Source organism: Myxocyprinus asiaticus, chromosome 11 (genome assembly GCF_019703515.2).
Source record: "Myxocyprinus asiaticus isolate MX2 ecotype Aquarium Trade chromosome 11, UBuf_Myxa_2, whole genome shotgun sequence".
In the NCBI taxonomy this organism is placed as follows: Eukaryota; Metazoa; Chordata; class Actinopteri; order Cypriniformes; family Catostomidae; genus Myxocyprinus; species Myxocyprinus asiaticus.
The window spans coordinates 21,748,359-21,762,138 of record NC_059354.1 but is presented as its reverse complement, the minus strand read 5'-3'; the positions used below and the strand labels follow the sequence as shown (position 1 = coordinate 21,762,138).

Below are 13,780 nucleotides of genomic sequence, written 5' to 3'. Positions count from 1 at the left end.
CTCAGATGCAATTGTAACAAGTTACACAGGCCAATTGATAAAGGTGGGTTAGGTCTCCCCAAGATTTTGTTTTACTATTATGCTTTTGATCTCATACTTTTGATGCATTGGTCGCTTCCACCTGAGAGAGCTCCTCCATGGCTCTTTATTGAATAGGAGGTTCTTGCCCCTATCTTGCCATTGCAAATTCTTTCTACCAAGCTGCCCGGAGAAGACACATCCCGTTATCTCGCACATGCATTTAGTGTGGACAAAAGTTTCCCACGTGTTCAATTCGGACATTTACCTGAACATTGCCGCAAGTATTTGGTTAAACCCTAAATTGTGCATTAACAAGTCCCCTTTCTGCTGGACAGAATGGATTGAGAAGGGAGTTGTTAATCTGGGTGACCTGTATGAAAATGGAGCATTGAGATCTTTTGAAAATATTATACAGCGGTTTGGGATTCCCAGATCTCAATTCTTCAGGTACTTACAGCTGCGCCATCTACTTTGCACCATCTTTGGGTGTAGTACGCAGCCCCCTAAAGCAGACACTATTGATATGGTGCTTACTGCTTTTGGAAAGGTTCACGAGGCTTCAGTCTACTATTCCTGGCTAATTCAGAGTTTAGGGGATGGGCTTTTAAAATCTCTTAAGAAGTTATGGGAGAGAGACTTGAATTTAGTACTGGAAGATGGAGAATGGGGTAAAATTTAAAAAAAACTTAGTCTGCATCTAGAGATGCAAGGGTGCGCCTCATTCAATTTAAGATTCTGCATCATTTTTATTGGACTCCCTCCAGATTGTATAGGCTTGGCCTTAAAGACACACCAACTTGCTGGCAATGCCAGTTGGAGAATGGGGACATAGCCCATGTTTTTTGGTCCTGTAGTAAGATTCAAGCGTTTTGGTCGAAGGTTCCTAATTTTGTTTGTGAGGTCTAGGGCACTCGGATCTTATTTTGCCCCAGACTTTGTATTTTGGATGATGGGGCAGGTTTTAATATAATGAATAAACATGTAACGAGCTGGGTCCTTACCAGTGTGATGATCGGCAGGCAGGTAATGCTAAGGGGATGGAAGTCGGCTAACGCGCCCTCATCTTATGAGTGGTGCACCGAGCTGGGCAGAGTGGCGGCGTTCTAAGAGATGGCACATAGACAGCTGGGCAGTTTGGGTGCATTTGGGAAGAAGTGGGGCAATTATATGGCCTTCTTAGAAGGTTGCCAGGGAGGAGCAGTGGAGAGAGATGAGTTTTATTAAAAATTATATGTGGAACCCTTTTTCTTTTATGTTGGTTAATTGAATATGTTTTTGTTATGTCATCGAGTATTTTCTTTGGAATGTTTGTTTATATGTGTGTCTGTTGTTATTTAAAGTTTGATCACTGGGATGTATGTTGGGTGGCAGGTGGTGGTAAAAGTTGATTCCGTGTATTCTTGTGTTGTTTGTTTAAATTTGTATTTGGAATCAATACAAAATTGTTAATTTCAAAAAGGGAATTTAACTTTCGATAAGCTGTATTTTATTATTAAAGCCTCCGGCCAACTTTCACAGAGAAGCAGCTACTCCTGTAACATAAATTTCCCACAATCTCAAAACATCATTAGCATGTCATCCAGGCACAATGTTGCATTAGGTTTTTGAATGATTAAAGACAGGCTTCAGATGGTTGGAAAACACATCTCTAATAATCTGATAATGGCTTCCGTCATTTGTGTTTGTATTGTCTGTTTTTGTGTTAATACATTATGTCTGTGATAAATTTTGCTGAAACATGTACAAAGGTTGTCTGTTAATGCTTAAGGTATTCGAAATGCGCAACCCATTTTTTTGCAAATTCTACTTAAAAGCCTACCACCGATGAATAACACGAGCATTTTTTGTTTTTCTAAACTGGTTTTCCTTCTTAGCTTTTTGTTTTATATTTAGTAAAGCTGCTATATGAAATACTCTTTATGGTTTTATTTTAGTTTTTAATGAGGTCCTTTTATATTTTGAAATGGATTGTGTTTGGCTTTTGGAAAGGAGATGCTTTGGGTCAGCAGTTAAATATAAGTCCCTAAGTATGGGTGGAGGAAACTCTTTCCTTTCACAGACTGAAAGAGGTCTCAGTCGTGTGAAACGAAACCATCTGAGAGCTGTGCTGCCACTCACTCAGACTTAGCACAGACAACATTGATGTTTATTTCTCATGATGACTAACTTGTTTGGCTATATGGGTTAGGGTGTCTGTTAAGGAAATGTTAAAAGAATTAAGTTCAATGAGTTACTGGTGCATGTGAGAGGACAAATTATGATTGGAGTTGTCTGGCCTTGCAGAATCTCATAATACTGTTATAATGTGACAATTTGACTGTTTTTCCATCAACGTGAAGAATGTTGTGGTCAAATGAATATTGAAATTTTTGAAATTAATCCTTGCAAAGCTTTCTGGCAAGCAATAAAAGGTTTGTGTCACAGCCGATGTTGCAGTTATATCAATGGACTGACAATATTAATATTTTTATCCTAATTTTATCTGTGTGTGTTTGTGTGTGTGTGTGTGTGTGTGTGTGTGTGTGTGTGTGTGTGTAGAGAGAGAGAGAGAGAGAGAGAGAGAGAGAGAAAATAAATCCTGGTTACCATAGTTACCCATTCAGTTCTATGGGGAAAATAAAAAGAATTACCCTATGTATTTTTAAATGTATATATTACTAGAATATTTAAAAATAATTCAGAACTGATTTTTTTTTTTTTCCATCAGCCAATTGAATCAAAGAATCTTTAAGAATACTGCACCGCACACAAGCAATTCAGGTACAAGATAAGAATCTTTACATCTGAACATGTGCATGTCTCTAGCAGACCTTACATTGCAGATTTAATTTAGTAAAACAAATAGTAAGTACATTCGGTCTGATAGGATTTTCCCCCACACACGACAAGTTGCAGACTTTGTCTGCTGTGTTTGAAATGTATTGATCATCATCACGGTGAACAGTTTCAACATCTAAAATGTGATGATTTATGTTGATGAATAACTCCTGAGGAAGAGTGGAACCAGAGTCATGATATTTAAATTAATGTCAAAAATCAACAAAGTGCTTTTTGACATTTACTTTATCTCTTAATATTTACTTAATTTTCCTGTAATAATATCTGCAAAATGTCTGCATGTTTTAAAGGAGGCCTTGTCTTGAATGTGGATGCTCAGTGTCTAAGACCCTAACTTTGATAGCTGAAGCGCTGATATCCTAAAATGAAAAAAATAATAATACAAGTTTTAGGAAATGTACAAATTGAAATACACTATATGGCCAAAACTTTGTGGACACCTGAACACCAAAATTCCTATACATAAAATTTAATTTCACTCTTTGCTGCTGTAGCATCTTCCACTCTTTTGAAAAGGCTTTCTACTTGCTGTTGGAATATAGCTGCATGAATTTGAATTTGCTCCCTTTCGTACCCAAGAGCATCAGTGAGGTCAGACACTGGTGTTGGGTGATGGACCCTTCATCCCAAAGGTGTTCAGTGGGGTTCAGGTCTGGGCTTTGTGCAGGCAAGTTAAGTTCTTCTACACCAGACTTGGTACATGATTTAGAAAAAACAAAACAGAAAAGTGCTCTCTCAAAACTGTTACCACACACTTGGAAGTGCACAATTCTATAAAATCACACTGTATACTGTAGCATTAGGATTTGCTTTCTTTGGAATAAATGGAATAGCCAATCATGTTAATTAAAAGAAGGTGTTCACAGACTTTTGGCCATATAATGTACATTCCATTCCATTTTTTTTTTTTTTTTTTTTTACAGTTAGCACAGCGTTCCCACACACAGACCTCATCTTAACCCTTTGTGCTGTTACATTTTTTTTTTTTTCTCCTAATTTGGTGTTCCTGGTTATAAATGACCGGCCTATTAAAAATTGCTTATAAATCTCTCGTTATGCTATATTATCACCAAATATTGGATTAGATCTTTTTGTCAACTTGTTTTCTTTCAATTAGTATTTCTTTTTGGAGCTTATTGATCATAGGCCTCATTAACCTGAGCTTATGCACCTCCGTTTTTGAGTGAAAAAAAGCATTACTTGTGGATAATTTTAGAAATATTAAATAAAATATGAAAATATTCTGTACTATTTATCACACTAGTGTGCTTTAATGTTTAACCATGAAGGTTTTTTAAAATGCTTTTATTTAGTACAAAATGGCACAACGTCACACTTGTGGTGTTCCTGGTCAAAAATGACCGGCCTATAAAAATTGCTTATAAATCTCTCATTATGCTATATTATCACCAAATATTGGATTAGATCTTTTTGCCAACTTGTTTTCTTTCAATTAGCTACAATCTCTAGAATTTATTCAGAATGGTGCCAAAAACAAAAAACATCCAGTGAGTGGCAGTTCTGTGGATGGAAATGCCTTCTTAATGAGAGAGGTCAGCAGAGAATGGCCAGACTGGTTCGACCTGAAAAAAGTCTACAGTAACTCAGATAACCGCTCTGTACAATTATGGTGAGAAGAATAGCATCTCAGAATGCTATTGTGACATGCAGGTTGGCACTGTTTTGGCAGCACGAGGTGGATCTACCCAATATTAGGCAGGTGGTTTTAATGTTGTGGCTGATCGGTGTATGTGAACACAAACATGTAAGAAAGCATGTAATACTCAAAGAGTTTGTGCTTGTACATGAGCATGTGTGTGTTTGTGTGTACGTGTGCGTGTGTGTGTATGTGCACGTGCACAGATCCGAGGCCTTTATGTTTGCAAGCACACATGCACATATGTGAACATGCACATGTAAGAAAGCATGTAATACTCAAAGAGTTTGTGTGTGTACGTGCGCGCGTGTGTGGTAATGTTGGATGGATGAATGGATGTTGGATGCAGTTCAGCGTAAGATAAAGTTAATCTCTGTGGAAAAAGTATGTAATACTTAAAAGAGTTTGTGCGTGTACGTGAGCATGTGTATGTTTACGTGTGCGTGTGTGTGTGTATGTGTGCGTGCACAGGTCCGAGGCCTTTATATTTGCAAGCACACATGCACATATGTGAACATGAACATGCTCCTGAACACTCGATTTTTCTCTTATTTTTTTTTTATCTCCCCCGTTCATCTTTGACTGGGAACATCACACTTAAAGTGCACAGAATTACAGCTGCACATTTTGATCCCTCTAAATGAAATGAGGATGGAAGACACAAAGGTGAAGCAGCTGTGAATAATCGATCTGCCCACTAATGCGTTAAATGGATGATCTTTTTCTCTGCACCAGGTGCATTTTGTGTGTATTTATGTGTACACTGAACCAGAGTACACAGAATTGCATCGACTTTAATTAGAAACAAATTTTATCCAAAGATTGTTTGGGTGTGTGCATTTGATTTGCATGAAAGACACTTTGTACTTATGCTGTAATCTACTGAATACATAATAAGCAAACTCTGACATTTCAAATCATTGTTGGAGTGACAAAATTATGTTGATGTGTAAATGTAGGCTGATTGTCTTCAGGTGGAGTTTTCACTGTAAAGGATCTGTGTTGCAGTGTTATTATTGTTAACAAAAGCTAAATGAAAACATTTTTGTTAACCTATATTAAAACTAACAAGAAAGTATAATCTACTGCAAATTAAAATACATTTTTGCAAAATTAGGATGGACTACACATAGCAAATGAACAGCTATCAACTTCAATCTAATCGAACAGCAAGTAACACTTCTCTGAACACTGCTTGCATCATTTGTCTTAAAATGAAATACATAGAAAATAAATTACTGCCAAATTAAGCCTTTATCATCCAAATAACTAAGGACACTGCATCTACTGTATGTGCATTTCCGCAGTCAATTCGGGATGGACTTAAGAAACTTAATCATTAATCTTACAGTTCAATCACTATCCTTAAGTTTTACACATTTCCCACCAAAAATGTACGCCGTTTACTCAGTTAATACATGATTTGCACTACACATAGCTGACTAATATTGGCATAATATTCATGCTGTAAAGCCAGAGGAAAATTGGCTCCCCAGCTGAATCTGGTTTGTCCCAGAATTGTTTTTCTTTTTTTTTTTTTTTCCTCTTAACATTTTTAGTTTGGAGTTCCTTATCACATTCGCCTCTGGCTTGCTCTCTGGGGGCCTAATGACAAATTTTGTAAAGGCTTTCAGTGAACTTACAGTGATGTTTCAATGAAACTGCTCATTAAGGACTCTAAGACATTACAGCATAATTTTCTGTAAAGCTGCTTTAAAATTGTGTATGCAAAAAAGATGACTTGACTTGGCTGACTTGACATTTTTATGACTCCAAAACTAAAATAAATGACCACAAATTAAGTTTTGTTTTTGATTCACTGTATATTGTAAAATCAAAAAGCTTTACTACTCAACTTCACTAAATTTGAAAATAGGTAGATAGCAATAATTGTAGACGACCATGAGAAATTATATTCCGGGTGCAATACAAGTTAAGCTCAATCAAAAATAATGCAAAATTTTTTATTTCGACTCGTCCCTCCTTTTCCTTACAGCAAAAATCGAGGTTACAGTGAGGCACTTACAATGGAAGTTAATGGGGACAATTTTTGGAGGGTTTAAACACAGAAGCGTGAAGCTTATAATTTTAATAAAGCACTTACATTAAATTTTCTGTTAAAAATCATGTATTATTTGAGCCGTAAAGTTGTTTAAATTGTCATTTTTACAGTCATTTTAGGGTTTGTTGACACTACATTGTCATGGCTACAAAGTTGTAAAATTGGTTATAACTTTACACAGAAAAGCTTCGTAAGTGAATTTATCACACTAAAATCATGTTTACATGCATATTGTTTGTCTTGTGGCTACACTTTTGAAAAAGTGAGTATTATAACATTAAAAAATTGCCCCCATTCACTTCCATTATAAGTGCCTCAATGCAATAGATTTTTTCTTTTTTTTTGTTTTTTTAAAAAAAGAAAAGGAGGGGCAAGTCAAAATGAATTTTTATGGGAATCAGTATGTCACAAATGCTGTCGATTGAGCTTAACTTGTATTGAACCCAGAATATTCCTTTTAAACATATAAAGATATTCGTAAAAGCATCAACTTCGACAGCCATTAAATATGAAAAATAAAAACCTCTATATACTGAAAATCCTAAACTGAAACTAAGAAACACTGATAAAAACTAAAATGGAACTGTAAAACTTTACAATAAGGTTGTATTTATCAACATCAGTTAACACAAATTACATGATCTAACAATGAACAATACTTTTATAGCATTTATTAATCTGGGTTAATGTGAATTTCTACATATATTAATATATTTTTACATTAAGATGTATATTTAACATTAGTTAATGCACCATTAACAAACATTAACGAACAATAGTCCTTTTATAAATGAACTTTAACCTTATATATGCTGTTTAAAATATACTGTTAAGTAATGTTAAAGAATAGAACCTTATTGTAAGGTGTTACCAATTAAACTAACAGTCATAGGGTGAAACTAAAATTAAACTTATTTAAAAGGGCCAATAGAAAATTAAAATTAGAAATAAAAACTCTGAGAAATTTAAAACTATAATAACTATCTTGCATTGTCAAAGCATAACAGCCATTAGATACTATACGTATGCCAACATGGAATATCCCTTGTGATATTTCTATTGTAACCATTGGCTTTAATCCTTTCTTTAGTTCTGCTTAACTCATTGGGACTCTCCTTTTGTCTCTTATTTCTTTAAACTGTGACTTTGAAATCTTTCTAGAGATTGTTATCTTTTAGGAATATTCAGTTGTTGGAATGTGAAAGTGACTTGCATGGATAAAAAACATTTTTCAGTTAGCGTATCACCCTCATATATTATGTCAATATAGCGTGTGTTTTTGGTCTCCATGCCTTAGACTTGGATTCACTCCTGGACTACCTTACTCAAGTATTTCCTGTCATTCTTTGATTACCCAGTCAGTTAATGGGCAGGAGGGGAAATAGCAGTATGAGTAAGCTTTTAATGGCAATTTCACTTGGCCTTCTTTTTCAACCCATATGAACAGATGCACTGCCATGGAAAGTCCAGCTGCAGTCACCTCAGATAACCCAGTCAATTTTCCATAAAGCATTTAAAAGGCCCTTAAAGGGTTTTTACTTTTGACTTTTACCTCATTGCAGGTAAACTACCAGTAAAGAGTTTGGACACCTACTCGTTCTTTATTATTATTACTATTTATCCATAGTTTAGAATAATAGTAAAGCCATTAAAACAAATTCAGTCGAGCGTGTCCAAACTTTTCACTGATAGTAGATAGGTTTTGTCATTTTGGGGGTTTTGAGTTTTATTTTGTTCTGTTTTGTTTTCTACAATCTAGTCTTGGAATGAGTTAAATCTCCTTTTGCTTTCATTTGACCTGAAGGTATGAAACTCTGTTGCTTCCAGTTGGATTGTCCTCAGCTTCTGAAAGTGAATTATCAGTCATGTCATCAGAGCAGACACATGTTAATTCCCTGCAGATCATAAGTACTGATTTGTTTCTTGGATTCCTTGCAAACTGCACATTCTTCTCGAGTAAATCCTACAAACCACAATCTTTACTAAATATTTGCATCTCACCTCTTGTGAGATTTAAAAAAAAAAATATATATATATATATATTCATATTGTCTAGAAAGTCTCTAGGATAGAGGTATGTCCTAGGCTAATGATGTGGTGACTGTGGCTCCTTGACAATTCCCCTCCAGCTTTTTGAAGTGTTTTAGTGCCTGTCATTCAGTTCATGTTCAGATGCAACCCCTTCTACAGTTTATTTGACTTTATTCAACTGTACTCATAAATGTCCACTCTCCTCTCTCAGGTTAGCAACCCCTATTACACGGCTCACTCCTCAGGCTTATGATGGTATCAGATAAACCCAGTCCAGAGGAGTTTAATTGGACCTGCCACTGTATGCTGAACCCAACACAGCCCTGCACTGGGCAGACACACACCCTGATGACATGACTGACATGGTGCTTAAGTGGACATAGTCAAAGGTGTGTCTCTGCTGTTCCTGGGCAGCTGAGTTTTCTCTATGACACTCAAGAGACTGTCGATATTCTCTACATTCTCTATTAAATTATGCTGTCTAAACACAACCTGCTGAAATCTGCTGAACATATCAGAGACCTAGATGAAACCAAAACATCATAAAAGGAACCGCTGATCTGACCCAAGATTTATTGGAAAAGGTATGTGTGTGTGTGTGTCTGTGTGTGTTTGTAGATAAAGAGATTAATTTGAAATATGCATAACAAACATGCTAAACCAATCATTTGTACCAGCGTCTTTTGTATCTGTGTGAATGGCTGGAATCATTATGGTTTCTGCTGTTTTTAATTTCTCCTGGCCTTGTCAGTCCAATTATTTGACAGCCTACTCTTCGTTGAAACGTCTACACAACGTTCAAGTCTACACTGTTCTGTAGTTTTATTTCATTCCACGTCTGTGCGGTCACCAGCTTTGGTTTTATCTTAAATGGATAGTTAACCCAAAAAATACAAATTCATTCATTTCATCTCCCGTGTTATTCCAAACCCGTATGACTGACCGACTACTGTGGAACACAGAATTATTTATCTAGCAGAATGTCCAAGCTGCTCTGTAGCTGGTCACTATTCACTTTGATAGTATGAAAAATAATTACAATGAAAGTGAATAGTGACCAGGGAAGGAGCAGCTTGGACATTCTGTAATATATCTCCAATGACATTAAGGTCAGTTTCATTTTTGGGTGAACTATTCCTTTACTACATTTACGTTTTTATATAAGGCATTAAACAAAAATATCACTGCAGATTCTTGTGCTTTGACAACAAAACCCTATCTAGATTTAATTTACCCAATTAATAATATTACATTTGAAGGATCTCTGGCATAGCATTTTGTTAGTTCCATGATTACACAGTTATGTGATTCTAATGTCTCTCATCCTCAGCATCAGTAATACCATAGCATATAATATGTTTCAAAGCTGGAGGGTACTTCATTTGTACTTTTTTTCTGTCTTTGTCAATATGTCAGTGTTGTTGTTGTTGTTTTTTTCTTTTTTGGGTAGCTCTTTAAATACTGGCTGTTTCACCCAATGTACACTAAAAATCGTGTAGAACTTCAGTTTTGTTTTTACTCTCTTAAAAAGTTAAGCAGATTTGCATGCATGGCCAAAGGAATCACATAGACCGAGAGTTGTTTTCTAAGTGAAGTAAATGGTGTAACTGTAGATACAACAAATACTGTCTGTTACTATTAATTCTGGTTTGTTTTAGTCAGCCCTTACTGCATCCGTGCAGTGATCACATGCTATGTTTTGTACCATTTTAAATGAAGTATGATGTATGAATCATGATGATGGAGAGTGTGTTATTTCAATAAAAGAAATCTTATTGTGGGATGTTACCCTTAATCATTGTTTGGGTGTCATTATTAAATTATTTTGTTAAAAGGAATATTCCGGGTTCAATACAAGTTAAGTGTAATCTACAGCATTTGTGGCATAATATTGATTACCACAAAAATTAACATTGACTTGCCCCTCTTTAAAAAGGTGAAAATCTGGGTTATAGTGATGCACTTACAATGGGAATGAGGTTACCCTTACGAAGTGAATGGGGCCACTTCGAAAACGTTAAAATACTCACTGTTACAAAAATATAGACATAAGATGTAAAACAAAATGTGTGTTAATATGATTTTACTGTAAAAAATTGCATACTAACCTTTTTTGTGTAAAGTTATATCCAATTTGACAACTTAGTTGCCATGGCAATGTAAACGTAAACCCTAAAACGACCGTAAAAACATTGATTTAAACAATTCAGTTCAAATAATGCAATAAACTTTTAACAGAAGAATTAATGCAAGTGCTTTTATAAATGAGCATTTAATAAATTTGTCCCATTTACTTCATTGTAAGTTCCTCCCAGTAACCTCTGTTTTAATTATGAAAGTAAAAAAAAATTTTTTGTGGTAATCAACGTTATGCCACAAATGCTGTCCATTGAGCTCAACTTATAATGGCCCCGGAATATTCCTTAAATAGGCACTATTGTTATTTTCAAGTTTGAAAGCGTATGAAAACAATGTGAAAATGGGTTCTAATCGTATCTCAGTTTAGTCTGTGTCAAAGGACATCTATTGTTCAGTATTTATGATCTTATATTTGAGACTACAGTATAACTAGTTAAATTCACGTGTAAAATCAGGTTAATTCCCCTCTTATTGAGTTAATTATGTGCTATATTTACATTTTAAAAAAATATTTTTACTATTTTATTATTGCATAATACGCCAATAATCATCAGTTCTAGGAGACTCTGAAATTGCTAAACGCAAATAAGGGGTCAAATTAAACAAAAATATTAGCATTACTGGAAGTTTATGAAATTACTCTTCAAACAAGGTTTCATAAAATATACCAGACTGCAAAATGTAAATATACGCTCAGTGACCACTTTATTAGGAACACCTGTACACCTTCTTATTCATGCAATTATCTAATCAGCCAATTGTGTGGCAGCAGTGCAATGCAGAAAATCATGCAGATATGGGTCAGGAGCTTCAGTTAATGTTCACATCAACCATCAGAATGGGGAAAAAATGTGATCTCAGTGATTTAGACCGTGGCATGATTGTTGGTGCCAGATGGGCTGGTTTGAGTATTTCTGTAACTGCTGATCTCCTGGGATTTTCACGCACAACAGTCTCTAGAGTTTACCCAGAATGGTGCAAAAAACATCCAGTGATCAAGTTCTGTGGACGGAAACGCCTTGTTGATGAGAGAGGTCAACAGAGAATGGCCAGACCTGTTCGAGCTGACAGAAAGGCTACGGTAACTCCAATAACCCCTAGTGAGCAGAATAGTCTCATCAATAAGGTGTCTCCATCCACAAAACTGCCACTCACTGGATGTTTTTTTTTTTTTTTTTTTGACACCATTCTGGATAAACTGTAGAGACTGTTGTATGTGAAAATCCCAGGAGATCAGCAGTTACGGAAATACTCAAACCAGCCCATCTGGCACCAACAATCATGCCACGGTCTAAATCACTGAGATCACATTTTTCCCCCATTCTGCTGGTTCATTAGCTCCTGACCCATATCTGCATGATTTTATACATTACACTGCTGACACACGATTGGCTGATTAGATAACCGCATGAATAAGTAGGTGTACAGGTGTTCCTAATAAAGTGGTCACTGAGTGTATGTTTGTTATATATTTCAATATTTGAAGTTGTTCAGTGCGAACAAATGTATCTCCATCTAACATCTCCAACATATTTGTGTGTTGTGCAAGTGCACAGCATTAAATGTGTGATGTCGGGAAATCAGATACAATATGACTCAGGGCAGGGATGGAGCTTACCAGAAGTATTGTTTATATGTATTATGGCTTATTTTTATGTATTGTGAAGGTTCCTTCCATATCCAGGATACTCCCCCCTACACATACACACATCCAGCACACTATATTTTTCTTCCAATGGTACATTACATTTTTTTAATCATTATTTAAGCACAATTGGCAAGACAGTAGCCCAATATGTGTATGAGATCAGAGTGCCAATGTTTTTGGGGTGGTGCATGCATGTGGTGAGGGAAAACAAAACAGTCTTTCACCATGTCTGAAGGATCAGTAAAGCTGCGGTGAAGTGTAACACCTGGACAGGATTGGTTCTGCTTTACTGTGAACCGGACCAATTGGTGTGGGATCAGCCCTGTACAACAACACCATCAGGCTTCAGCAGGAGTATGTGTGATCAACAACTGCCTGCTTTTGGATGTGACCTTGTGCCTCGTTATCATCGGATGATCAGCAGGCTCACAAGAGCTCCAGCTAATTCTGATGTCCTTACATAACACTCTAACACATTAATCGCAATATACCAACATTTACTAATTACACCATGTATTCGAGTAATCAAACTCCTTCAGCTGCATTCTGTCTCATTTTAGACAAACATGTTCAAAATACCCTTGTGTTTTCTTATCATTACTTATTTTCTGCACATGGTTCATGTCCAAAGTATGAATGGTCCCTTTGAATCTAAATTATGATCTCATGTTTCTTTATCAGAATGTTTGCTGACATAAAATTTTATTGATGCACTAGAGAAACTGCTTTAATCTAGAGTGAAATACTGTATACAGAAACAATGTGATTCAAGTACAATGAAATAAAACAGATCGACTGGCCCAATAGACAACACCGTGATTAAGTGGGCGATGGAGCATAGATTCTTGCTCTCTTTTATCAATGCTAGATCTGAAAATATGACATTGATTATCACAGACCATCTGCTTATTTTTACTGCTCTCCACAATACAATGACTTGGAGGGCAAAAGGCGGTCACTGTGCTGTAACTGTTACTGACCAGTGTGGGGCAGCAATACATTCAAGCACTTTTTTTTTTTTTTTTTTTTTTTTGACTCATTATTTAGAACATTGTTTTTCCCCGTTGATCCATTGATTATGTTCTAACTATTCATGTTTCTGGTAAATAACATATGTAGCAGAAAATAACGTTGGTGTGAAAATGTTTATTTGAAATGTAAATCTGGGGGAGAGACTTCAAGAAAGTGATGACATAAGCAAACAGTAATTCCTTTTTACTGACTGACATTTATAGGGGGTTTGAGGTTGAACTCCGCAAAAGCACAGCAAATTAAATAAAATGCATGTTTCCTCTGGATTTGTCAAGTTTTCTTTCCATAAGACAAGACCATCCTGCATTATTTACACATTTAAAAAATATAACACAGAAATAAAGTTCAAAAG

General features: G+C 35.8%; 1 protein-coding gene across 3 annotated transcripts in view; it reads left to right on the top strand.

The window, feature by feature from the left end:
- The window catches only part of LOC127447873 (ganglioside-induced differentiation-associated protein 2-like), a 30,027-nt gene extending 19,623 nt beyond the window's left edge, over positions 1-10,404 (top strand). For 2 of the 3 annotated variants that reach the window (XM_051710031.1, XM_051710032.1), the window contains exon 14: positions 8,821-10,404. In XM_051710031.1, coding sequence (XP_051565991.1) covers positions 8,821-8,862 — 42 coding nt within the window. In that variant the 3' untranslated portion in view covers positions 8,863-10,404. Of the gene's footprint in view, positions 1-2,728; positions 2,794-8,820 lie in introns of those variants that run through there. The other variant, XM_051710033.1, reaches the window with a different exon arrangement.
- Positions 10,405-13,780: the final 3,376 nt, after the last annotated feature.